At 48.9% G+C, this 27,214-nt stretch overlaps 1 protein-coding gene across 2 annotated transcripts in view; it reads left to right on the top strand.

The window, feature by feature from the left end:
- Positions 1-27,214, top strand: part of LIMK2 (LIM domain kinase 2) — a 68,740-nt gene that overhangs the window by 36,685 nt on the left and 4,841 nt on the right. For both annotated transcript variants that reach the window (XM_050806722.1, XM_050806723.1), the window contains 13 exons: positions 9,305-9,440; positions 10,478-10,587; positions 11,240-11,428; positions 13,141-13,246; positions 13,602-13,798; positions 16,799-16,985; positions 17,830-17,916; positions 18,638-18,769; positions 18,982-19,038; positions 21,960-22,025; positions 23,627-23,801; positions 24,550-24,605; positions 26,261-26,418. In XM_050806722.1, the coding sequence (XP_050662679.1) occupies positions 9,305-9,440; positions 10,478-10,587; positions 11,240-11,428; positions 13,141-13,246; positions 13,602-13,798; positions 16,799-16,985; positions 17,830-17,916; positions 18,638-18,769; positions 18,982-19,038; positions 21,960-22,025; positions 23,627-23,801; positions 24,550-24,605; positions 26,261-26,418 (1,656 nt within the window). The remainder of the gene's footprint in view (positions 1-9,304; positions 9,441-10,477; positions 10,588-11,239; positions 11,429-13,140; positions 13,247-13,601; positions 13,799-16,798; positions 16,986-17,829; positions 17,917-18,637; positions 18,770-18,981; positions 19,039-21,959; positions 22,026-23,626; positions 23,802-24,549; positions 24,606-26,260; positions 26,419-27,214) is intronic.

The following is a 27,214-nucleotide window of genomic DNA, read 5'->3' as shown; positions in this document are numbered from 1 at the left end:
AAGTCCTGGGTGTGGGTAGCCTGGTACACAATAGGTACCTTATAAACATTTGTTCTCTTAATGGCAGGCACATTAGCCTCTGACCTTGAGGGGCTTCTGAGCTCCCAGGTGAATGTAGTTGCTGGGGAAAGACCCGGGCCAGTGCTTCTGAGACTGGAGCAATGGACTTTGGAGTGTTCCTGAGCTGCTGGGCCAGCCCCCACACCTCCTCAGTCCCTAGGCCTGAGTACCTCCACGAGCCTCTCTCTGGGGCTTCTCAAAGGGAGATGTGGAAACTCTACCTCCAACCTGGCTTTCTTTGCTCATTGCCCCACTCCACCTCCCATAGAAACTCCCCAGGGGGTTTCTGGCCCTCTAGGTCCCTTCTGAATGGAGCCATTCCAGACTAGGGTGGGGCTTGTTTTCATTCTTTGGGAGCAGCCTGTTGTTCCAAAAAGGCTGCCTCCCCCTCACCAGTGGTCCTTGTCGACTTTTCCCTTCTGGCTTCCCTAAACTAGGTCCAGTGCCCAGATCTTGCTGCCGGGATACTAGTCAGGTGGCCAGGCCCTGGGCAGAAAAGCAGTGTACCATGTGGTTTCGTGGAATGACTGGACCCTGGTAGAGTGGTGGGAGGTGTCTGGACTGGGGGAAGGGGGAAGGGAACTGGTCCTCAATGCTGACTCTACCAAGCGCCCTGCTGGACACTTTATCCTTTAATCTCTCAACAGCCTAAAGAGATTATATATCCCCATTTTACAGATGAGGCAACCAGTTTCAACAAAGTTAACATATGGAGCCTCACTGGGCAGCTTTTTCTGTCTTCCTGACTTTCTCTCATTCTTCGGGGGCTGCAGGTTTGTTTTCTTCTCCTAGTGGAGAGGAAATTATCAGGTTTGTTTTCCTTTCCTAGCAGAGAGTAGAAAAAGGGATAGTTTGCCTGACTTGTTGAAGGTATGGCTGATATTGTTTTCTAAAGAGCCAATGGAAATTGATCTTGACTTTAGGAGAAAGCTTTTACCATGCGGAATTAAGATGCCAAGTGTTGAAGTAGTCACATTTCAGGTCCTCATTAATTTCTCTTACTTTTAATCCTGGGAAGGCCACTTAGGGGAAGGGTTGTTCCTTTAGGAGCCAGAAACTATACCCCTTTTACCCTTGGAGAGGCAGGGAACCCAGGGAGGACACAACTTCTCAGGAGGTGGAACTAGAGCAGATAATGAACTCTCCACCTGAACTTTTAAGGGCCAGGCCACCAATGCCACCCAAGTCCACCTGCCCTTTGTCTTGTTCTGCCCCAGCCTTTCTGGAGAACCTGATCACCTTGCCCCCACCCCCCAAGCTCCGTTTGCCCAGCTAGAGTCTGGGGGGTTCTGACTGACTTTCTGTAGACACTCTCTCCTCCCCCATATAAGAGGCCACTTTCCTGAAGTCACTTCTGAAGAGATAGGTGGCACACAGGGCTCTTTCCCCCCAGGGAGGGACCACCCAGACCCTCTGCTCTCCCAGGTGTCAATCCATTGCCACATCACTACCTGGTGAGAAAACTGTTTCTGCCATTAGCCCCTCCGTCTTTTATTATAGGGTATCTTCAAGGGCTCCTCTTTGGGCCTCAGTTTCGTCCCTGGCAGAAAGTAGAAGCCAGACTTCTTGGGCTCCTGAACAGGGTCCTTGCTGGATTCTGTGAAACAAATTAAGTCCTTGATCCTTGGCCTCTGGGGGAGTACAAAATCTATAGGAGTTGTGGGGCTGTGGTTGCAAGGAAAGTGACGCAACCAGATTCCACGGGGACATGATCAGGCGTGACATGTGAAGGAGAAAGAGGGAGCAAGGTAATGAAGAATACAACTTCTGTGTCCCATACACCTCTGCCTGATAGGCCAAACATACTCAGTGGAGAATGCACTGTCTTTCCTACCCACACTAACGTGAGGAGTGAGATGCAATTACCACTGTACTTCCAAGTAAGAAAATACCTCAAATTGGAATTTACAAAAGAGGTAAATTAGGGAGTGGTTTTTGTCGGACATCTTTAAAGCATTTTTCTTTTTATAGAATTGCACTTAATATCCAATACTGATTTAATGAGCTTGGGTTTACACATTATCTCTTGAAGAAAACAAATTAATCTTTGTGTTCCAAAGCAATCCATGTTTAAAGGGAAATAATTATGCATAGCTCTGCCCAGCTTCACAGTAACATTTGGCAGGTGCCTTAGGTCCTCCGGGACTCTTTTTCTCCTTATCTGAAAAATGAAGGACTTAGATCAGGTGAGTGGTTCACAACTCTGCAACTTCTATGTGGCTCCTCAAAGGCACACAAGCTCTTTTCCATTATTTGCCAAATAATGGAGGCCCTGTCTTTAACTGCAGTACAACTACACAAATTACTTGAAACTACAGTCTTCCTGGTTTTTGGTTGGAACTGAATCAGTGCACTCTAGCAACACTTATTTCTTGCTGTTCATAGGCTTCATTATGTGTTTGGTTAATTTTTTAAAACAATAATAACATACTCCATAATACTTACAGCTTAATTGTCAGACTGTTTCAGTCTACAGGATCTGCAGGAAGGAGGAGTAATAAAGGGATTTTTGACTGAGCTCTTATGGAACAGAGTCTCTCTAGGCCCCTGTCATATCTGCCCTTCTGGGCCCTGGGGAAAAGTTGGCATCCCCAAGTTGTGATGCTCTCCAGGTGCCCTCAGGCTATGGTGGAGGGAGCTTCCTTTTCTCTCCTTCCAGCCCAGTCAATTCAGAGGCTGGGGGCTGAAAGAAGCTTCTCTACAACTGGCTGCTCACCGGGAGGTTAAGGGATGACCATCCAGCCAGGTCTTCATCAGGACATGGGAGGGCTTATGCTTTAACATGTGTAAATCCACTGCAGTAATGACTGGTTCTCTTACCCCATAAGGTTGAGAATTTACCTGTAAACATTTTTGTCTGAAGAATCTGGATGTGAGTGAGGGCTGGGTCTCTGTCTTATCTCACTTGGCTTCTCTCAGCACAGCACCTTGCCTGCTTGTTCTTACACATCGTAGATGCACAGTAACTATTTCCTAATTGTTAGGAATCTATTAAAACCAGTTGATTTCAGCTGGGTGTGGTGGCTCCTTCCTGTAATCCCAGCACTTTGGGAGGCCAAGGCTGGAGGATCACTTGAGTTCAGGAGTTTAAGACCAGCCTGGGCAACATAGGGAGACCCTGTCTCCACAAAAAATAAAAAATTAGCCAGGCATGGTGGTGTGCACCTGTAGTCCCAGCTACTCAGGAGGCTGAGGCAGGAGGATCTCTTGAGCCTGGGGTGTCAGACTATAGTGAGCAATGATTGTGCCACTGCACTCCAGTCTGGGTGACACAGTAAGACTCTTGTCTCTTAAAAAAATGTTGATTTCTAATTGAATAGAGAAATAATTCATTTTAGGACCTTACTTACAGAAATCTGTCTCATTCTGGGCTGAGAAGCAGGTCCATATTGCTAGGCATAGGAGAAAAAGGGGTCTGTCTGCATTTGCCCTTGGCGTTCTCAAATTGGGGAGGGAAATAAATGAATACTTACTGGCTACCTGCTGTGAGCCAGGCATGATGCAGGACATCTGTACATAATTTAATTCTCATAACCCCATAAGATACTATCAGCAGTGTACAAGTGAGGAAACTGAGGCTCAGAGTCATGAAGTAACTGGCCTTAGGTGACACAGATAGTAAATGGCAGAGAAGGAATATGGATCCAGGTCTTGAAAGATAAAATCTCAACTGATTATCTTTTTTAAAAAAACTCATGTGTTCTCTGCTGACTCAAAAGGTCTCTGTGTGGATCTGGGTTGGCCCACTGAACTGACCACCAGGGTTCTGTGCACTTTGTATCTGCCCAAGCCCTTGGAACCCCTCTAATAGTTTTGGAAGATGAGTTTTGGAGGTTGTCCTTAGGCGTACCCTCAGCGTATGTAGGCTTCTAGGTGATCTCCCCTGACCTGAGGATTTCAGCTCAATTCACTCTGGCTCCTCAGGACAGTGGGATGACTGGTTCAGACCTCAGCTTCACCACCTCCCAGCTGGGTACTCTTTTACCTACAGCCAGGGCAGATTTTGACTTTCACTTGAAACTTTCAAAAGCTGAAAGGTAGAAGAACAGCCTTGGCTTTCGGAAGAACGTATGGGGTCCATGGCCTCTAAGAATCTAAGGTGGAACATGTTTGAGTAGCACCTTACAGTTCCAGAGTGTGTTCTGGATTCTTTGCTTAAAAGAACAGAGACTGCTGGGGAATTGAACACTGTGAAGTATATGAAGGAGGAGAATTGTGCCATTTAACATTCAGTACTTGGAGTAAAGGAGAAGCATCATGAAGTGTTAAGACTCAAAGGGTCTTGAACTGTCAGGCCTCCAGCCTCCTTATTTTCACAGGTGAGAATCCTGAGGCTCAGCTGTTGAGAGATGTGCTGTCTCAGTCCAGTGACATAGTACAGTGGATGCGGCTTTGTAGCCAAGCACACATAGCTTCACATTCCAGCTTCATCAATTATGTATTGGGCAACTTTGCAGAATTATTTGACTTTAACTCTGCTTTTCAGTCTTCTATAAAATAGGGATAATCCTACTACCTTGTAGGGTTGTCAGGATTAGAGATAATATAAATAAGGTACCTCATATAGGACCTGGATTATGGTTGGCATTCAATAAATAGTAGCTGTTAATTGATAGCTAAGCTAGAACTCTGAACTCTACCATGGCAACTTCTTAAGTGGTCCAAGAACCCAGTTGTGTTCTGTGGCAAAACACAGCTTAGGGACCCATACCCAGTCCTATCAGCTGTTCACGTTCCAGTTCTTCAGAGACATCTGTGGCAGTTTTGGCCACGTAGCTGGCTGTGCCCTTTAAAGGCATTTCTTGACACAGATGTGTGGACTGGTGATATTGCTCTCTAGCCAGGTGTTCTTCCCAGCAGGCTGGCCTGGCTGTCTCCTGCATGCCTGCACTTGTTTCTCTCCCTGCTCCCTCTCCTGGGCCTGGCCAGAGCTACTTGCAGCAAACAAAAGCAGGATATTGGCAATGGAAAGGAGGGTGTGTTCTGGTGCTCCCATGCCCTGCGGCGTACATACCATTGCAAGGGCGTAACAAAGCCCAGGCCTGCATTTGGGTGCAAATATGTCTGCACACAGAAGAAAAAAAGGACCTGGTGGCCATGAGCCATGGAACCCTTGTGCTCCCCCACCTGGGCTACTGGTTCTTGCCACTCCTGCCATTTTTGGTTTGGAAACATTTGTTAAAGCTTTGCTCTTCCAGGTCCTTTGCTTGGTGCTGAGTCCAACAAGAGTAAGTGGGATGCTGTTTTTATCCTCAGGGAACTAACAATCTAGTGAAGAAGAAAGCTGGTTGCCCTGGAACTTCTAAGTCAGAAGACGGGAGGCAAGAAGGAAGCCCCTGCTCCTACTGCCAGCCCTCTGTTGGGCACCCCATAGTTCTTCAGAACCACATTTAATCCTCGCTGCAGGCCAGGCACAGTGGCTCACGCCTGTAATCCCAACACTTTGGGAGGCCAAGGCGGGCGGGGGCGGATCACTTGAGGTCAGGAGTTCGAGACCAGCCTCTCCAACACAGGGAAACCCCATCTCTACTAAAAATAGAAAAATTAGCTGGGTGTGGTGGCCTGCGCCAGTAATCCCAGCTACTCAGGAGGCTGAGGCAGGAAAATCACTTGAACTCGGGAGGCAGAGGTTGCAGTGAGCCGAGATCGAGCCACTGCACTCCAGCCTGGGTGATAACAGCAAAACTCCATCTCAAAAAAAAAAAGAAAAAATCCTCAATGCTACCTTGAAAGTAGGTGATGACATTGCCATTTCACAAATGAGAAGTGAAGGGGCTAGCCCAAGATCACTTAGGTGGTAAATGGTGGTACTAAGAGTGGAACCTCAGATCATCTAGGGAAAAACACAGATATGCACAGGGTTAAGGGGACCCAGGGTATTATGTGTCCCCTTGTTTCACAGGTGGGGAAACAACCCAGAGAGGGAAAGGGGCTTGTCCAAGGCTATGTTAGCACCCAAGAACTTGAACCCATATCTTTCTCCTCCTCATTTAGAGCTCATCCCACATGTATCTTACATTGAGAGGAGTGTGAGCCACATACCAAGAACAGTCTTCCCCTCTGCCTACATCCTCACTGCACAGTTTTTAGACACTTCACAGCCATACTCTTCATGCCATACCCAGCCCTCTAGACCCTGAAGTTCCCCTTCCATAAGACAAGTAGGAAAAGCTATAGGGTAAAAATAGCCATCAGTGTTTGTTGAGCACCCAGGGGGGAATTGGCCACTCCAGAAAGATAAAGGAATTCTCAGGGACTTGCTTCTCTAGACTTCCTAGCTCAGCTGCTTCAACTCATTCCTGCCCCTCTTCTCTACCTCCTGCATTGCTCAGAAGTAGTAGAACTCATTGTGTCCTCTCACCTTGCATTGTTGAATTTTATTTAGACTTTCTCTTCCTCAACTCTTCATAAGCTCACGAAAAGTGAAGTAGGGTGCCCTGTGTATTTATCTTTTATATCTGCAGTGCTTAGCAAGTTATAATAATGCACTTGCCTGGCAAAAGACTTTCTCTCATACATTAGCTTATTTCCTCTTCACATTGGCTCTTTGTAATAATGGGATGCTATTAGTTGTTTTCAATGAGAGAAAGCTACTAAGAGAAGTTGTCCAGCTAGTGACAGGAAGTGGCTGATAATGTGAACTGCCATTACATTGTCATTATCATGTTTAATAAAAGTTAACACATACTGAGTTTCTACTATATTTGGTCTTTTTTTTTTTTTTTTGAGACGGAGTCTCGCTTTGTTGTCCAGGCAGTCTCGGATCACCACAACCTCTGCCTCCCAGGTTCAAGCAATTCTCCTGCCTCAGCCTTCTGAGTAGCTGGGACTACAAGCGCAAGCCACCATGACTGGCTAATTTTTGTATTTTTAGTAGAGATAGGATTTCACTGTGTTGGCCAGGCTAGTCTCAAAACTCCTGACCTTGTGATCTGCCTGCCTCAGCCTCCCAAAGTGCTGGGATTACAGGTGTGAGCCACCATGCCCAGCCTATATTAGGTCTTTTATATAAGCTATCTCTGTCTATCCATAATTTTTTTTGAGACGGAGTCTGGCTCTGTCACCCAGGCTGGAGTGCAGTAGCATGATCTTGGCTCACTACAACCTCCACCTCCTGGGTTCCAGCGATTCTCCTGCCTCAGCCTCCCGAGAAGCTGGGATTACAGGTTCGTGCCACCACGCCCGGCTAATTTTTTGTATTTTTAGTAGAGACCGGGTTTCACCATATTGGCCAGGCTGGTCTCGAACTCCTGACTTCAAGTGATCCACCTGCCTCGGCCTCCCAAAGTGCTGGGATTACAAGCATGAGCCACTGTGCCCAGCTGCTCTCTATATTTTTAATACATATTATTTCCTTTAATTTTCACAGCAGTTCATTTTATAGATGAGGAAACTAGGCCAGAGAAGTAAGTAAAATATCTTGCCCAAGATGATGTAACTAGTAAGTGGCAGGATCAAGATTCAACCCAAGCAATGTTGAAACCTCTTGGAAACAACGATATGGCCACTGTGGAAGGTGGAAGGCCTTGACAACGAGAATAGGGAAAAGAAGGAACTAGAAGGAAAGAAATGGCATGGGCTCAGCAGGCCAATGAGCTCTTAGCTGTGTGTGTTGGGAAGCTCAGAAGGAAGGAGGAGGTTGTGCAGGTAAGTCCTGACAACACACCTGACTTTTGAGAGGTGGGACTTCATAGCCAGGTGATTAGGGGAGAAGGGAGCTATGGATTTTTTTTTTTTTTTTTTAAGAGACGGGGTCTTACTATGTTGCTCAGGCTGGTCTCGAACTCCTGGGCTCAAGTGATCCTCCCATCTTAGCTTCCCAAAGTGCTGGGATTACAGGCATCAGCCACCCCGCCCAGCAAGCTGTGGATCCAACATATACATCTTTTTTTTTTTTTTTGGCTGGAGTGCAGTGGCCGGATCTCAGCTCACTGCAAGCTCCCCGCCTCCCGGGTTCACGCCATTCTCCTGCCTCAGCCTCCCGAGTAGCTGGGACTACAGGCGCCGCCACCTCGCCCGGCTAGTTTTTTTTTTGTATTTTTTAGTAGAGACGGGGTTTCACCGTGTTATCCAGGACGGTCTCGATCTCCTGACCTCGTGATCCGCCCGTCTCGGCCTCCCTAAGTGCTGGGATTACAGGCTTGAGCCACCGCGCCCGGCCAAACATATACATCTTACACGTTGCTAATAGAATGTTGGGTTTCTTCCCCAATATTTTATTTTGAAAAAAATTTCAAATATGTAAAAAAGTTGAAAATGTAGTTCAAATAACACCTACATACCTTTCACATAGATTCATCATTTGTTAATGTTATGCCACTTTGTGTCTCTCTCTCCCTCTGTCTATATACTTTCATTTATTTATTTTTGCTGAACTATTTCAGAGTAACTTAAATGCATCTTGACTTTTACCCTTAAATAGTTCAATATGTTTCTCCTAAGAATTCTCCTATATAAGTCAAATATCATCACATCTAAGAAAATTCACAGTAATTTTACAATATAATATTATAGTCCAAATCCAGATTTCCTCAGTTCCAAAAAATGTTCATGGCTGTTGCCTTTTTTAATCTAAATTTGAATCCAAGGTGTAGGCATCATATTTGGTTGCTGTGTCTCTAGGCTTTTTTAAATCTGTGCCTTTTCTTCTCCCCATGACTTTTTAGAAGAGTCAAGACCAGTTATCTTATAGAATAACCCACATTCTAGATTTGCCTGATTAGTTTTTTTATACTTAACATATTTTTGGCAAGAACATTACATTGGTAATGCTGTTGGTGATGGGTCAGTTTTGAAGAGTGGAGATGATCAGACTGCTTTTGTTCATTGAAATATCTGTCAAGACCAGAGGTCCTTAACTGGTGCCATAAATAGGTTTCAGAGAATCCTTTATATACACACACACACCCCCACCTAAATTATATACACATCTTCCTTATATGTGCATTTTTCTAAGGGAGGCTTCTTGGCTTTTATCAAATTCTCAGAGGGCTCCAAGACCCAAAGAGGTTGTGAAACACTAGTCTGTCCACTGAGGCAGGCAACACAGAGCTGGTTTCTGGGGCCTTATTCACTCTGAACCAGCTTCCCTTGGGGAGATAGCACAAGGCTGTAGCTTTCCCCCATCTTGGCTTTGGATCAAAGAGGACTGTCTATTTTGTTGTCAGACCTAGGAGCCAGGGACAGCCTATGTGGCCCGGTTCCAGGGATCCAGGAGAATTTCAGTTCTTGTCTTGCCTTTCAGGTGTTCAGAATGCCAGGATTCCCTCACCAACTGGTACTACGAGAAAGATGGGAAGCTCTACTGCCCCAAGGACTACTGGGGGAAGTTTGGGGAGTTCTGTCATGGGTGCTCCCTGCTGATGACAGGGCCTTTTATGGTGAGTGAGTCCCTTCATATCTGCCCCTCTTGGTCTTCAGAGTCCATTGACAGTGCTTCCAGTTCAGTCCATTGACAGTGCTTCCAGTTCCCCGTGGCTGTTCATCTTTTGGTCTTTCCATCAGCCAGGGCATCTCCCTTTATTCATTCATTCATTCAACCAGCAGGTATCAGCTGAGCACCTATTAAGTGAAAGGTAAGATCCTTCCCTCAAAGACTTAATAGTTTAGGCCGGGCGCGGTGGCTCACGCCTGTAATCCCAGCACTTTGGGAGGCCGAGACGGGCGGATCATGAGGTCAGGAGATCGAGACCATCCTGGCTAGCACGGTGAAACCCCATCTCTACTAAAAAATAAAAAAAAAAAAAACTAGCCGGGCGAGGTGGCGGGCGCCTGTAGTCCCAGCTACTCGGGAGGCTGAGGCAGGAGAATGGCATAAACCTGGGAGGCGGAGCTTGCAGTGAGCTGAGATCCGGCCACTGCACTCCAGCCTGGGCGACAGAGCGAGACTCCGTCTCAAAAAAAAAAAAAAAAAAAAAAAAGTTTAATGTTGGGAGTGGGAGGAGAGGCAGGCAGAGAGGAGACACAGTATAGTTGGATAAGGACCTCAAAGGAGACTGTTATAGGCTGAAAGGAGGATATACCTAGGTTGTGTTCAGGGAATAAGAAAAGGAGACTCTGGAATGGGCTGGCAGAGAGAGGTGTTACCTCTTATACCCGCTCTGGACACAGGACTTTAAGCATAGTCACAGACTTGCTAACCCTGTATTGGAGGAACTGTGATCTTTTTTAGTGGGGATGATTACTTCTGGGGACTTGTTCTCATAACTGAAACGAAAACAGTTTTGTGCAGTCTCAGAAATGACAGGAGGTACCAATCTGACACTTTCTTTGGAAGCTCTAGGGCAGAGAGTGAAAGAGTGGATTTTGACTGGGGCCTTGATTGGAGGTCATTCACCTACCCCTGTCCTCACTCCAGCAACAGTGATAACTCACTTCCTTCCTCCCTTTGTGCACCCTTCTCCCCACCTGCTCACAGGTGGCTGGGGAGTTCAAGTACCACCCAGAGTGCTTTGCCTGTATGAGCTGCAAGGTGATCATCGAGGATGGGGATGCATATGCACTGGTGCAGCACGCCACCCTCTACTGGTAAGATGGTAGTCCTTTGTCTATCCTCTCCCATATAAGAGTGGCCTGGGGGAGGGACGGTGGCAGGGTGAGTTGGGCAGAGTGTTAGTGTAGTCAGAGCATTGGATTCCTATCACAGCAGTGCTCTTAACCAGCTCTTTAACTTGTAAGCAGAATGATTTACACATGTCTCTACCCTTTTTTCTTACCTACCTTGAAAATGTCTTTACTCTGCCCTGCAATCCTCCCAGTGGGAGGCACCTTCAAGGAGGATCCCAGAACATTAAAGTCAAAGACCCCTTAGAGCTCACCCTGTCCAACCACCTTGGTTGATGAAAGAAGTCAGCCTGGAGCTCATGGAATAGAATAGTACAAGGGCAAGGTTCTCATTGTGAGTCAAAGGCAGAGTGAAGAGAACCCAGGCCATCTCACCCCAACCCAGGCCAATGTTCTTCCAAATACACCACTTGCTGCAGATCCAGCTCAGCACCCCCAGTCCCAGCCCACCCTGAGAACCCAGGCTCCTCATTCTGAGCAGCCAGCTAGAATCATGACAAAGAGGGTGGTAGTGAGACTATAGGTACTGTTGCTTAAAGCCACATGGTGCAGTGGTTGCTGGGGGGCTTCTGCATGGGACTCTAGCATCATACTCCCCCCTGTGCCCTCTCCCCAGTGGGAAGTGCCACAATGAGGTGGTGCTGGCACCCATGTTTGAGAGACTCTCCACAGAGTCTGTTCAGGACCAGCTGCCCTACTCTGTCACGCTCATCTCCATGCCAGCGACCACTGAAGGCAGGCGGGGCTTCTCTGTGTCCGTGGAGAGTGCCTGCTCCAACTACGCCACCACTGTGCAAGTGAAAGAGTAAGTATTTTGAGAACCCTTCAGCAGGGGTTCTTGAGCAGAGTCTGTAAATGGGCCTCAGAGGGCTTAGATCTCCAAAGTCTCATGCAGAACTCCCTTTATTCTCATCTCATCTTTCGCCTGGACCCCACTATGCTGTAACCACACCTGGGCCTTGGCACTTATTGTTCTCTCTGTCCAGGCTACTTCCTACCAGATACTTAAGGCCAGAATCACTCATCTTTCAGGTGTCAGGTTTCAGATCATGTTTGCTCTTTGAAATTATCTGGCTTGATTATGTGTATTAGTTGTTTATCTTCTTTCCCCTCCACTAGAATGTAAATTCCAGAAGGAACTTGCTGTCTTGTTCAGTGCTGCATGCCCAGGGCTTGGAACAGTACCTGGCATATAGTAGGAGTTGGTTATTATTTTGTCAGTTGAGAGAGTGAACGGAGAAAATGTGGTCTATGGCCCAAAAGAAGTTAAGACCCTATCCTAGATTGAGGCCAGAGACCAGATGGAGAAAGAGTCTGTGTCTATCTTTACCAGTAATGTCGTACCTCTGGCTGCTTACCATGTAAATGTTGATTTTGCATCTACCATGTGTTGGACACTAGGCTAGTGCTTGCACAGTAGGTGAAAGATACTAGAGTTTGGGAAGGCAGGAGCAGCTAAAGTCTGTTCTACCACCTCATTAGATGAAGAGGAGAGGGAATTGTGTTCAGGGCAGAGGGAGAAACATTCTCCAAAAGTGGGAGTCTTAATCATGTCTGATGTAGGTTGGGTGTGGCCAAAAAAGGGGCTGTTAAGCATACAGAGGGCCTGGATTATGAAGATCCAGCAGATCCATTGAGAGTTTAAGCAGCAAGCTGTTGTGACCAAGTTAACATTTTAGAAGGATCACTGGTACGGAGGTTGGATTGGAGAGGGGAAAGCCTAGAGGTATACAGACCAGTTAGGAAGCTGTTGTAGGCTGGGCATGGTGGCTCATGCCTGTAATCTCAGGACTTTGGGAGGCTGAGGTGGGAGGATTGCTTGAGGCCAGGAGTTCAAGACCAACCTGGCCAATATAGCAAGACCCCATCTCTATTTTTTAAAATTAAAAGTCCAGATATAAGGCCGGGTGCGGTGGCTCACGCCTGTAATCCCAGCACTTTGGGAGGCTAAGGCGGGCGGATCACAAGGTCAGGAGACCACGGTGAAACCCCATCTCTACTAAAAGTACAAAAAAAATTAGCCGGGCGCAGTGGCGGGCGCCTGTAGTCCCAGCTACTCAAGAGGCTGAGGCATGAGAATTGCCTGAGCCTGGGAGGCGGAGGTTGCAGTGAGCCCAGATCATGCCATTGCACTCCAGCCTGGATGACAGAGTAAGACACCATCTCAAAAAAAAATTAAAGTTAAAAAAAAAAAGAAGCTATTACAGTGATCCAGGTAAGAGATGTGAATAACTACAATGATGGAAAGAAGGCAGAGTTCTTAGAGATGGGAGTAGGAGAGGGATGAGGGAACTCCAAATGGGGAAGATGATGTCCAAGTTTCTGGCTTAGGCCACAGGGTGGGTGGCAATTCCCTTCACTGAGATGGGGCATCCTAGAAAAGGTGTTGCCTTTCCATGTGGATATCCTGGGCCCTTTAGGGGCAACTGGTGGCCTGGGACCTTCCCTGCACAAGCAGAATTGGTCAAGCAGGTTTTTAGGACATCTTTACCCTGCCTCAACTTTTGTCTGGCCCAGGGTCAACCGGATGCACATCAGTCCCAACAATCGCAATGCCATCCACCCTGGGGACCGCATCCTGGAGATCAATGGGACCCCGGTCCGCACACTTCGAGTGGAGGAGGTAGAGTGTGTGTCTAATCTGTCTTGTGAGGGTGGGACATGGAATAGATCCTCTGGGAAATCAGGCTATAGCCTTTACCTTTTCCTACCGCCAGCCCATCTCTTTGTCTTAGCATTGAGCCTGTGACCACTGATGACCTATTACAGCTTAACAGGTTGCCAGGGTAGCAGGGATGGTTGACGGATGGGAGAGCTGACGGGATGCCAGGCAGAGGGCACTGTGAGGCCACTGACAGCTAGAGGCTACCATTAGCCAAGTTGAGCACTGGCCACACTGTGCCTGAGTCATCTGGGTTGGCCATGGGTGGCCTGGGATGGGGCAGCCTGTGGGAGCTTTATACTGCTCTTGGCCGCAGGTGGAGGATGCAATTAGCCAGACGAGCCAGACACTTCAGCTGTTGATTGAACATGACCCCGTCTCCCAACGCCTGGACCAGCTGCGGCTGGAGGCCCAGCTCGCTCCTCACATGCAGAATGCCGGACACCCCCACACCCTCAGCACCCTGGACACCAAGGAGAATCTGGAGGGGACACTGAGGAGACGTTCCCTGAGGTGCCACCTCCCACCCTGGCTCTGTCCTGTCCCATGTCTGTCTCTCAGATGAAGCTGAGCTGGCTTTCAGAAGCCTGCAGAGTTAGGAGAGGAACCAGCTGGCCAGGGACAGACTATGAGGATTGTGCTGACCCAGCTGCCCCTGTGGGGATCACAGTTTATAGCCAGAGCCTTTGTGGACCAGCTGTCTGCCAGGTTTCCTTAGAAACCGGAGGGTCAGGCTCTGTGCACTAAACTCCTAAGCTGGACAGGAGGTGGTGATGCTATACCCTGAAGAACAGCATGGCCTGTGGAGAAAGCATGGAGCTCAGAGCCTGGAGTAGGGGCACAGATGGGATTGAATAAATTGTGTAGAAACACTTTGAAAACAATAAAGTAAAAGATGAATGAAAGTTTTTTAGACTTGAGGGACCAACAACCCCCAAACCCCAGATTCTGCCAGGTCCATGGAGAAGGAGCAGTTACCTTGAGTGGAAGCCCCAAGTAGGGAGACTTACAGAAAAGAAGTCAAGAGCACTGGCTCCCAGGCAGAAATACTGATACCCTACTGGGGTTTCAGGCTGAGCTCCTCCCTTCACAAATCACTTCATTTCTCTGAGCCTGTTTCTGCATCTGTGACGTAAGATGGTAAGATAAAGGTGGCTGTCTCACCAATTATGTAAGACTTAAATGTGGAAAAGGACATAAAGTTGTATGGTGCTGCCATAGGGACAGCGTTCAGTAAATGTGACGCATTCTTAGTATCACTAAGAATCAGGTTCTTGGCCAGGCATGGCGGCTCGTGCCTGTAATCCCAACACTCTGGGAGGCCTAGGTAGGAGGATTGCTTCAGCACAGGAGTTTGAGACCAGCCTGGGCAACATAATGAGACACTGTCTCTACCAAAAAAAATTGTTTTTAATTAGATGGGCAGGGCATTGTGGCTCACACTTGTAATCCCAGCACTTTGGGAGGCCAAGGCCAGAGGATTGCTTGAGGCCAGGAGTTCAAACGCAGCCTGGGCAATATTCCTGTCTCTACAAAGAATAAAAAAGTTAACTGGGCATGTTGGCGCATGCCTGTAATCCCAGCTATTCGAGAGGCTTAGGAGGAGGATTGCCTGAGCCCAGGAGTTCAAGGCTGCAGTGAGCCTTGATCACACCACTGCACTACTACAGCTTGGGCAACAGAGTGAGACATTGTCCCCCCCAAAAAAGGTAGTTTTTTGTTTGTTTGTTTGTTTTAATCCACTCTCCTCACCAAACAAAGTTAGGGCCCTCTCAGCTGGCATGTGTTGGAAACAGTGCCCTCCCCTCAAATTGCTCCCCTCACTCCCGCTGCCTCTTGGCCTTGATCAGTATGATGAAATTAGTGGGAGGCAGGGCAGCATAGGGCAGAGAAGAACTAGAAATTCATGGCCTGGAAAAGGGAAGATTTGGGAGTGGCCAGATACCTGTAGAGCCACCATGCAGAGGAGGGGGGCAGCTAACTTTGTGTGCTCTGGTGGGCATGGTCAGCAGGAGGCAGAGCAAAAGAACAAGGGTAAGAAAACCTGTAGGGCAGGACAAGCCAAGAGGCATCCAGCGTCAGTCCTCTCTGGGTAGCCCAAGTAAAGCAGGAGCATACCCCGGAGAGAAAGTTCACAGGGCTGTTCACCTGCAGTGCTGTGGACTTCAACCTTCTTGTCCCTCCTTCAGTAAGTGAAACTATAGTCATTGACCATGACTATTATCTACCGCTTTTGAAAATGTAAACATAGTGACTTTATTGCTATAAAAATCATATATGCTTATCATCTTAAAATTCAGGAAACATGGACAGGTACAAAGATGTGCAAAATATCATCCAAAATCCCATTTGCTGGCCAGGCATGGTGGCTCACGCCTATAATCCCAGCACTTTGGGAGGCCGAGGCGGGTGGATCACAAGGTCAGGAGTTTGAGGCTAGTCTGGCCAATATGGTGAAACCCCATCTCTACTAAAAATACAAAAATTAGAGCCAGGTGCTGTGGCTTACGCCTGTAATCCCAGCACTTAGGGAGGCCAGGACAGGTGGATTGTGAGGTCAGGAGTTCAAGACCAACCTGGCCAACATGGTGAAACCCCATCTCTACTTAAAAAAAACACAAAAATTATTTGGGCGTGGTGGCACGTGCCTGTAATCCCAGCTACTTGGGAGGCTGAGGCAGGAGAATCGCTTAAACCCGGGGGGCAGAGGTTGCAGTGAGTGGAGATCCCACCATTGCACTTCAGCCTGGGTGACAGAGCGAGACTCTTTAAAAAAAAAAAAATTAGCCAGGCGTGGTGGTGTGCACCTGTAGTCTCAGCTACTTGGGAGGCTGAGGCAGGAGAATTGCTTGAACCTGGGAGATGAAGGTTGCAGTGAGCCGAGATCATGCCATTGCACTCCAGCCTGGGCGACAGAGCAAGACTCTGTCTCAAAAATAATAGTAATAACTAGCTGGGCCTGGTGGCACATGCCTGTAGTCCCAGTTACTCAGGAGGCTGGGGCACAAGACTCATGTGAACCAGGGAGACAGAGGTTGCAGTGAGCCAAGATCACACCACTGCACTCCAGCCTGGTTGACAGAGTGAGACTCTGTCTCAAAAAAAAAAAAAAAAAATCCCATTTGCTCATTTTTTGGATACTAGTATAACTATCACTCTAAACCAGTTAGTACCTTAAATCAAGCAAATATGGGAGATGGTGAATTACCATCTACAGTCTTGTCATATATGTCATATACTGAGCATTATAAGCTAGTAGAATCTAGTTAATTTTTCTATGTGTGATGTACGTAGAGTTCCCATTTTGAATGTGTTTTTACTATGCTTAAATAAATGACTGATGTCAGCAACCCCAAAATGATACATCTGATGTAAGAGCCCCTGTTCCCCAATAATAACATCTAAACTATAGACACTGGAATGAACAGGTGCCCCTAAGATTCCTTCCTCCAGGGTTTCTTGGCCAGTCTCTGAGGACTACGCATCCCTACACCCATCTTTCCTCATCTTTAGGCGCAGTAACAGCATCTCCAGGTCCCCTGGCCCCAGCTCCCCAAAGGAGCCCCTGCTGTTCAGCCGTGACATCAGCCGCTCAGAATCCCTTCGTTGTTCCAGCAGCTATTCACAGCAGATCTTCCGGCCCTGTGACCTAATCCACGGGGAGGTCCTGGGGAAGGGCTTCTTTGGGCAGGCTATCAAGGTGAGCGCAGGTAGCAAATACTTTGCTCTTCTGCCCCCAGTCCCTCTCTCAATGTCTTTCGGGGATTTCTCATCACTTGGCCCCACCCCACACCCTGCAGGACGCCAGGCCTCCTTCCTGGCTTTGGGTGATGGTGTGAGAGGCTTCACCCCTACCCAGGCCACCTAAGGTCAGTGTTACTGTTACAGTGAGCTTGTGGACCTAGAGATCCAGGTTGGGTTGAGCTGTGCCTGTGGCTCTCCTGCCTCCAGTCAGTGGGTGTTTGTTAGGTGCCTACAGACCTCAGTACCGGGCATGCTACAAGGAGCACACGGGAATGGCTCCTGCCTCCCTGGTGAACAGTCTCAGGGACTAACCTCTCTCTTTCTCTCCTCCTCCTCCTCCTCTGCTGAGAACTGGGAGGGGGGGTCAGGTAAGCCATGTGTCTCAGCTTGCAGGGGCAGCAGGGCTGGAGAGCTCACCCCTGACCCACACAGCTCCCTGGTGCATGTCTTTGGCACTGACCTTCCTGCCCCCAGATTTCTGTTCACTCAAGAGACTCACTCCTATGCCAGATGACCAGAGCCCCTGCTTGGCTTGGCAGCGTCCCCTCCTGCCTCCTTCCCCACTTCCCTTTTCTCGGTTCTTGCCTCTCCTCCGTGCATGCCCACCTCTCCAGAAAAGAGGGTATGGTTCCATCTGAGTCCCACGTTGCTCCACGCTGCATCTTCCACACATGAACTCTGTCAGTCTGACCCGGCTCAGTGTGCCCTCCAAGGGATGGGATGGCCAGCTGCATAGATTTTCTCAAACAGTTCTCCAGAACTTCTGGTCTCAGCACCGTTAACAGTCACCCTCCCTGTAGGTGACACACAAAGCCACGGGCAAAGTGATGGTCATGAAAGAGTTAATTCGATGTGATGAGGAGACCCAGAAAACTTTTCTGACTGAGGTAAGAAGATGGAGGGGGCCCAGGAGGTTGGTGTCACCATTGGAAGAGAGAAGACCTTACAAATAATGGCTTCAAGAGGAAATACAGTTTGGAATCACTGTCTTAAAGACTAAGCAGAAAAGAGCCCTAGAGGAATATCCCACTCCCTCTAAATTACAGCATAATTATTTGTTCAATGAACACTTACTAAAAGCAACACAAAGAGGATAAAAGGGATGCAGTAACAAAAGATACATGGTTCAGAGAAACTCTCAGGTTATGAGGATGATGGACATGAAAACACACCAGTTTAGTACAACTCGATGTTATAATCCTTACCTGAATGCCCTGCTAAGGGAACCTGGAGGGGGAGCTCCCTGAGCACTCACACTCCTTGGGCATTTACAGTTTTCACCATCCCTCCCAAGTTACTTCATGGAGCAACGTCAGTTGGGGACACCTGTGGTCCGGGTACTGCCCTCCAAGCTACTTGGCCACTCCCACCCCAGTTCCCCCAGTGCAGTTCCTAGAAAGGCAGGATCCCAAGGGTAAGGTCCGTGAAGCCATCTCCATCTATATGGTGGTGGTCTTCCCTCATCCTGATCTTAGTGCCCTGTCATATCACAAGAGAGGCAGTAGGAGATACAGGTGGTAACACTTGTCAGGCTTATTCCCTGGAGGGAAGGGGTAAGGAAGACATAGAAGTTAACAGCCAGCTTTCCTTGGCTTCCCTGACCCCCAGGTGAAAGTGATGCGCAGCCTGGACCACCCCAATGTGCTCAAGTTCATTGGTGTGCTGTACAAGGATAAGAAGCTGAACCTGCTGACAGAGTACATTGAGGGGGGCACACTGAAGGACTTCCTGCGCAATATGGTGAGTACACCACCCCATAGTCTCCAGGAGCCTTGGTATGTTGTCATGGTCAAAGGCCAGAGGGGCCCTGCTTTGCCCCCAAAGGACCATGCTGGGTGGGACTGAGCATAGACAGGGAGGCTTCACTAGGAGACCACATTGACCCATAGGGCCTGGACCATGAGTGGGATAGGGCTCAACAACCTCTGATAATCATTTCCCCCATTCTGCAGGATCCGTTCCCCTGGCAGCAGAAGGTCAGGTTTGCCAAAGGAATTGCCTCCGGAATGGTGAGTCCCACCAACAAACCTGCCAGCAGGGCGAGAGTAGGGAGAGATGTGAGAATTGTGGGCTTCATTGGAATGTAGAGACCCCTTCCTGTGCCACTTGTGTGGGCTGGGTCAGCAGCTATTCATTGAATTTGTCTCTGCCACTGAAACTGGCCCCAGCTAACTGTTCTCAGCTCACAGCCCTATTCTCAAAGAATTACACATCTCTAAGAGCAAACAGGGCACAGACAAGGCAAACTAGAGAGGCAACTGTAGCCTGAGATGGCCCTGGCTTGCCGTCACAGGTGTTCAGGTGCTGAGGGCCCCTTGGACCAAGTAGAGCACCTCACTGCCTAGGAAATCAATGAAGGGGAAATGAGTTCTAGCGGAGCCCTGAAGGATCAGAATTGGATAAAGTTCTATTGGCGGAGAGGCTCCAAGATTGAAGTGACAGGAGCAAAGACCTGGGAGGAAAGAGGAGAAAATCATCTATTTTACCTGGAAACAAATGATTCCAAGCATAGAAATATAACAGCTGACAAGTACTGAGTGCCCTCTATATGCTAGGCACTGAACTGAGGGATTAATGTGCATGCGCATGTTTATTCCTCATAACCACCTTGGTTTCCAGATAAGCTGGACTGGAAAGGGACAGAGCTGGGATCCTGGGCTCATCAGTCTGGTTACCAAACCTGAGACTTTAGCCACTGCCCTTCACATGGGGGTCCACAAAGATAGTAGTAGTCTGGAACAGTTTGGGGGTACGTTAGGGTCGCTGTGTTTTAAGCTAAGGAGTTGTGGACTATAGGAGACAGATGTAAAAGAGTTTTTTGGTTGACTGGCTTTTTGGTTTTTTTGTTTTTGTTTTTTTGTTTTTTTGTTTTTTTTTCCTGTTTCTGGGGCTTGAATCAGGAAGGGTGTTTTTTTGTTGTTGTTTTGAGACAGAATCTTGCTCTGTTGCCCAGGTTGGAGTGCAGTGGCATGATCATGGCTCACTACAACCTCGACCTCCTGGGCTCAAGCAATCCTCCTGCCTTAGCCTCCCAAGTAGCTGGGACTAGAGGTGTGTACCACCACACCTAATTTTTTGAATTTTTTGAATTTTTTTTTTTTTTGTAGAGATAGGTTCTCACTTTGTCACCCAGGCTAATCTCAAACTCCTGGGCTCAAGCATTCCTCCTGCCTCAGCCTCCCAAAGTGTTGGGATTACAGTTGTGAGCCACCGTGCCTGGCAGGAAAAGATTTTTAAGCAAGAAAGCTTAAGAGTTGTGGTTTTTCCAAAATGAGTCTGGGCTGGCACAGTGGCTCATGCCTGTAATCCCAGCACTTTTTTGGGAGGCCAAGGTGAGTGGATCACTTGAGGTCAGGAGTTTGAGACCAGCCTGGCCAACATGATGAAACCCTGTTTCTACTAAAGAAAAAAATACAAAAATTAGCTGGACGCGGTGGTGCACGCCTATAGTCCCAGCTACTCAGGAGGCCGAGGCAGGAGAATGGCTTGAACCTGGGAGGCGGAAGTTGCAGTGAGCCAAGATCACACCACTGCATTCCAGCCTGGGTGACAGAGCGAGACTTCATCTCAAAAAAAAAAAAAAAGAGAGTCTGATGTGGTTAGTAGGTTGAGGTGGAATGCGGAGGGTCCAGAGAATGGAGACCTGCAAAGGGGGCTAATGACACATTTCAGATTTCTGAATTAAGGTAGTGGCTGTGGGGACAGGAGCCTGGGAGGCAGGGTGGAGTCAGAATGGAGAGACTAGTTGGCAGTGAGGGAACAGGAGGAGGAGGAGGAGTTAAGAGTGGCTTGAGGTGTCACTTATCAGACGTTTTGGGGCATGGGGGATGGCACTGATGGTTGAGGAACCGGTTTGGGAAGAGCTACATTGATGCCTGCTGTTCTGTGCTAGCAGAACCTATCAGCATCATCTGGGCAGGAAACTGGCTCCATGAGACTAGAGCTTAGAGAGAGGCTGCTAGTCACCTAATCTGCAGAGAAGGGGCAGTTGGAGCTGTGGGACAGAAGAGGCATCCATGTGGCTGGTAGGGGTGTCTCAGCTTGTGAAAAGGAGATGGCTTTGAGCAGGGCTGACATTGAAAAGGCTGGAAGAAAAAAACAGACACACAAGAGTCTCAGGAGCAGGTAGCCTAAGAAAGGTGTAGACAGTCTTTGAGGAGCACTTCCTCAGACAGGCAAGCAGGCAGGTCATGAGCTGTAGTGATTCAGGAAGAGCTCCCTGGGTGTGTGAGCAGCTCCAGGAGCCTAAGGGATGAAAGCAGTATTGCATGGGGCTGGAGAGCAGGGAGTGGCTCCTTCTATATTTGCAAGGGAAGGGAAGGAGAAAGGAAGTGCTCCTGAGAGTGACAAGAACCAGTGGTGGAGGCCTGGAGAGGGGACATAACAAACAAATTTGTTTACAAACATTTTGGTAGGAAGGGGGAGAGCTTAAAGTTTAGACAGTTGGGGAAAGTGGAGTCGTAGGGGAAGTCAATGTCTGAAAGACAGCTAGCTGGAACAAGAAGTCACTTCTCTGTTGCACGCAGGAAGGATTCAATGTGGCTCAAGCCAGGGATCGGGAGAGTGGGGAGGAGGGAGCAGCCTGGATCAGGGTAAAGTGGGTAGAGGTGGAGGGACTGCTGCAACGTCAAGGGTTCTGTGAAGTTGTGGACAAGGAGAGAGCAGTGAGGGCTTTGGCCAGTCACTGTGCTAGTGATTGGTGACCAAAGGATGGACAGGAGATGGCAGCAGAGAAGCAGAGGAAGCCCAGGCTTCCTGTTAGTGTTGGAACAAGGGAGTGACCACAGGAGGCCCTGGCCTTGTTGTCCAGGTTGGGTTCTGAAGCTGGGTGGGCATGGCCTGGTAGGAGAGCATCTGTGGCCCCCAATTCCAGAATCAGGGTCTAGTTGATTTGCCAGTCCTTTAGCCTCAGCTCATGCTTCTGTTCCAGGCCTATTTGCACTCAATGTGTATCATCCACCGGGATCTGAACTCTCACAACTGCCTCATCAAGTTGGTATGTCCCACTGCTCTGGGCCTGGCCTCCAGGGTCCTATCCTTCCTGGCTTCCTTGTCACAAAGGAGGCTGACTTGTCCCCTCTGGCTAGAGGGCAGAGGTGTTGCCTAGGAGCTCCTATCCTGCTTCTTCCAATGCCCTTCTCTGTCTTCTGGGAGCTCCCAGAGACACACAGACATAATTTTACCTTCTCTCATTAGCAACCTTTGAAATCATTCAGAAGTTTGTTGACTATATGTAGAGCCCTGTCGTTTTACCTGCTTTTGCCCCATAATAGTCTTGTAAAGCAGCTTATTGCTGACCCCGTTTTACAGTGGTGGCACTTGAAGCCTCAGCCTGAGGCCACTGAGCTAGTAAATTTTCAGGGACCAGTTTGAGACGAGCATTCCTCCCACTGCGCCTCAGCTGTGGTGGTTACAATGTTATTTGTCTTATTGACTTGCTATCTGACTTCCTGGGTGTCTACCAGCTGGCCCTGGCTCTGCCCTCTAGACCCACACCACGCAATCTTCATTCCTTTCCCACATGACTGCCCTGTAGCCATTCAAAGAGCTTGTCTCCCCCAAGTCTCCCCACCTACTGCCTCCTCCTTGCCTTTTTCTGTCTTATCCTGGTTCTAGCCACTGCCTGAAATCCTTTTAGGAATAAGGCTGGACGGGGAAAAACAAAAGCAACCCCCTGTCCCACCTCTGAGTTCCACTCTCCAAGTCCCTGAACCTCACCTCCAGGGCTCTAGTGGCTCTGCCATGAACCCCACTGTGGGCTAGGAATCTGCTGTGCTCAGATACCAGACCCTCAGAAACAAATGCGTTTTCTGTTTTGTTTTGTTTTGTTTTTTAGATGGAGTCTCATTCTGTTTCCCAGGCTGGAGTTCAGTGGCGCGATCTTGGCTTACTGTAACCTCCACCTCCTGGGTTCTAGTGATTCTTCTGCTTTGGCCTCCCAAGCAGCTAGAGCTACAGACGTGTGCCACCATGCCCAGCTAATTTTTTTTTTTTTTTTTTTTGAGACGGAGTCTTGCTCTGTCGCCCAGGCTGGAGTGCAGTGGCCGGATCTCAGCTCACTGCAAGCTCTGCCTCCCAGGTTTACGCCATTCTCCTGCCTCAGCCTCCCGTATAGCTGGGACTACAGGCGCCCGCTACCTCGCCCAGCTAGTTTTTTGTATTTTTTAGTAGAGACGGGGTTTCACCGTGTTAGCCAGGATGGTCTCGATCTCCTGACCTCGTGATCTGCCCGTCTCGGCCTCCCAAAGTGCTGGGATTACAGGCTTGAGCCACCGCACCCGGCCTTTTTTTTTTTTTTTTTTTTTTTTTTTTTTTGTATTTTTACTAGAGACGGGGTTTCACCAGTTGGCCAGGCTGGTCTTGAACAACTGACCTCAGGTGATTCACCCGCCTTGGCCTCCCAAAGTTCTGGGATTACGGGCGTAAGCCACCGCACCCGGCCTGAGTGTGTCTATTTGATAGAGCTTTCTGCTCTGATTCTCCCTTGCTGTACACCTTTTCTCCCCTTCTCAGTGGCTTCTCTTGCCTATACCTCCTCCCCAGGGCCAGGTTTGAGAACATCCCCACGAAGTCCCCACCTTGCTTTTATTCTACCAGGACAAGACTGTGGTGGTGGCAGACTTTGGGCTGTCACGGCTCATAGTGGAAGAGAGGAAAAGGCCCCCCATGGAGAAGGCCGCCACCAAGAAACGCACCTTGCGCAAGAACGACCGCAAGAAGCGCTACACGGTGGTGGGAAACCCCTACTGGATGGCCCCTGAGATGCTGAATGGTGAGTCCTGAAGCCCTGGAGGGGACACCTGCAGAGGGAGGACAGATGCCGCCCTTGCATCAGAGCCCTAGGAACTCCAGGGGAGGCCTGTGAAGTGTAGGACCAGATACCCAGAGCTGAGGATATTTTTCCCTTGCCAGGAGGGGCCTCACAAATTAGCTCCCTGAGCTTAGGGGGCTGGGAACTAATCAGTGTCCCATCCTCGGGGATAAGGTGAGGTCTGACTGTGGCATTTGTGCCTCAGGGATTGCTGAGAGCTCAGGCTACTGTCCCAGCTTTAGCAGTCTCTCTCCGTGGTGAGAACTGAAGTGTGGTGCCCTCTGGTGGATAATGCTCAAACCAACCAGAGATGCTGGTTGGCATTCTTGAAATTAGGGTTGTGAGACCTCAGAAATGGTCTGAATATAATCCATTTTGGAGTCTGACGCCCAGAGAAATTCGGTGAATTGCCTAGGAGCACACAGCTGGCTAATGGCAGAGCCTGGATGAATCCTAGTCTGGTTCTTTTCCACTTTAACATGCAGTTTCATCCTAGGCAGTGTTATGTTATAAGGGCTCTCCAAGGCAGGTCACCTAGGGCTGAGGAAGGACTATTTTCAGGTGATGTCTGTGCAGGACAGCTTGTGGGGTGTCCCTGCAGAACCTGTTCTAGCCCTGGTTCTTAGCTGTGGCTTAGATTGACCCTAGACCCAGTGCAGAGCAGGTAAGGGATGTAAACTTAACAGCGTGCTCTCCTGTGTTCCCCAAGGAAAGAGCTATGATGAGACGGTGGATATCTTCTCCTTTGGGATCGTTCTCTGTGAGGTGAGCTCTGGCACCAAGGCCATGCCTGAGGCAGCAGGCCTAGCAGCTCTGCCTTCCCTCAGAACTGGGGCTTCTCCTTCTAGGGATGACTAGCTTGACTAAAATCAACATGGGTGTAGGGTTTTATGGTTTATAACGCATCTGCACATCTTTGCCACATTCGTGTTTCATTGGTCCTAAGAGGAGGACTGGCAGGGGTTTTTTGTTTTAGATGGAGTCTCGCTTTGTTGCCCAGGCTGGAGTGCAGTGGCACAATCTGGGCTCACTGCAAACTCCGCCTTCTGGGTTCAAGTGATTCTCCTGCCTCAGCCTCCCAAGTAGCTGGGACTACAGGCACACACCACCATGCCTGGCTAATTTTTGTATTCTTAGTAGAGACAGGGTTTCACCATGTAGGCCAGGCTGGTCTTAACTCCAGACCTCAGGTGATCCACCCACCTCGGCCTCTCAAAGGGCTAGAATTACAGGCGTGAGCTACTGCGCCCGGCCAGGTGTTTTTTGTTTTTTTGTTTTTTTTTAGTTGAGGAAACAGGCTCAGAAGAGGGCAGTGGCTTACACATGGTCAATAAGGGGTAGGTGAGACTCAGAATTCCAGAAGGAAGGGCAAGAGACTGTTCATGTGGCTGTCTAGCTAACTCTTGGGCCAAATGTAGCCCTTCTCAGTTCCCTTCAAGTAGAAGTAGCCACTCTAGGAAGTGCCAGCCCTGTGCTAGGTACCACGTGGACAGAGTGAGGAATCGTGGAAAGATTCCTACCTTTAGGAGTTTAGTCAGGTGACAGCTTATCTCAGCATATCTCAAAGACTCAAACACACACACATTCAAAGCCTTACTGTAATTCCTAGAAAGTTGTGATGGGTAGAGGAGAGGAGAGACAAGAATGGTTAGGATAATGAAGGAAAATTTCTTTGTTTTTTGTTTTTGAGACGGAATCTCACTCTGTCGCCCAGACTGGAGTGCAGAGGTGCGATCTTGGCTCACTGCAACCTCCGCCTCCCAGGTTCAAGTGATTCTCCTGCCTCAGCCTCCCAAGTAGCTGGGACTACAGGTGCGCGCCACCGTGCCCGGCTAATTTTTGTATTTTTAGTAGAGACAGGGTTTCGCCATGTTGGCCAGGCTGGTCTCAAACGCCTGACCTTAGGTGATCCACCCACCTCAGCCTCCCAAAGTGCTGGGATTACAGGCATGAGCCACTGCACTTGGCCGTGAAGGAAGATTTTTTCTAAAAATTGTTTTCTTTAATATTAATTGAACACCTGTGTACAGAGCACTAGGTTGGTGCTAAAGGGTTTCAGACATGAATCAGATCCAGCACCTCAGAGAGCCTTCACTCTGGCAGACACACAGCCACAAGGACACACAGACAAGGCAGCGTGGGATGAGTGGAAGTTGCTAGCTTCCAGATGCCGATTTGGAACACTTGGCTTCTGCAGTGAAGCCCCTTCCCAGTCCTCTTCAGTAACCCAACTCTCAGTGGATCCAGATCTGGATTATAAGATTTGGAGAGATGATTGGGGATTGAGGAGAGCTCTCTAACCTGTTTTACCACCTCCTCTTCTGCCCATCCTTCCTGTCCACATCCCAGCATCCCTTTCCCTTGCCATGTATCTGTGACCTCTGTAGTCCTTCGTAAACAGCTGTCTTCTTACCCTACAGATCATTGGGCAGGTGTATGCAGATCCTGACTGCCTTCCCCGAACACTGGACTTTGGCCTCAACGTGAAGCTTTTCTGGGAGAAGTTTGTTCCCACAGATTGTCCCCCAGCCTTCTTCCCCCTGGCCGCCATCTGCTGCAGACTGGAGCCTGAGAGCAGGTTGGTATCCTGCCTCTTTCTCCCAGATCGCAGGGTCCTGGGATGTTTGCCTCAGTCTAAGACCACCCCTGAGTGCTTCGTAAGCACAGGGGTGAGAGAAGCCTTCAGGTCAAGAATGTGGCTGTCGGCCGGGCGCGGTGGCTCACGCCTGTAATCCCAGCACTTTGGGAGGCCAAGACGGGCGGATCACGAGGTCAGGAGATCGAGACCATCCTGGCTAACACGGTGAAACCCCGTCTCTACTAAAAATACAAAAAACTAGCCGGGCGAGGCGGTGGGCGCCTGTAGTCCCAGCTACTCGGGAGGCTGAGGCAGGAGAATGGCGTGAACCCGGGAGGCGGAGCTTGCAGTGAGCCGAGATTGCGCCATTGCACTCCAGCCTGGGCGACTAAGCGAGACTCTGTCTCAAAAAAAAAAAAAAAAAAAAAAAAAAAGAATGTGGCTGTCAACCCGTTAGCCATCTGACAACTCATATGTACAGGTTGGAGAAGAAAGAGGTAAAGTCATAGCAGCAAGTAAGCTGAATAGGACACAGACACACAGCCATTAAAAGAAAGTTTATGGGCTGGGCGCGGTGGCTCAAGCCTGTAATCCCAGCACTTTGGGAGGCCGAGACGGGCGGATCACGAGGTCAGGAGATCGAGACCATCCTGGCTAACACGGTGAAACCCCGTCTCTACTAAAATACAAAAATTAGCCAGGCGAGGTGGCGGGCGCCTGTACTCCCAGCTACTTGGGAGGCTGAGGCAGGAGAATGGCGTGAACCCAGGAGGCGGGGCTTGCAGTGAGCTGAGAT

This window comes from Macaca thibetana, chromosome 10, assembly GCF_024542745.1.
Source record: "Macaca thibetana thibetana isolate TM-01 chromosome 10, ASM2454274v1, whole genome shotgun sequence".
NCBI lineage: Eukaryota > Metazoa > Chordata > Mammalia > Primates > Cercopithecidae > Macaca > Macaca thibetana.
This window is presented reverse-complemented; position numbering and strand designations above follow the sequence as displayed.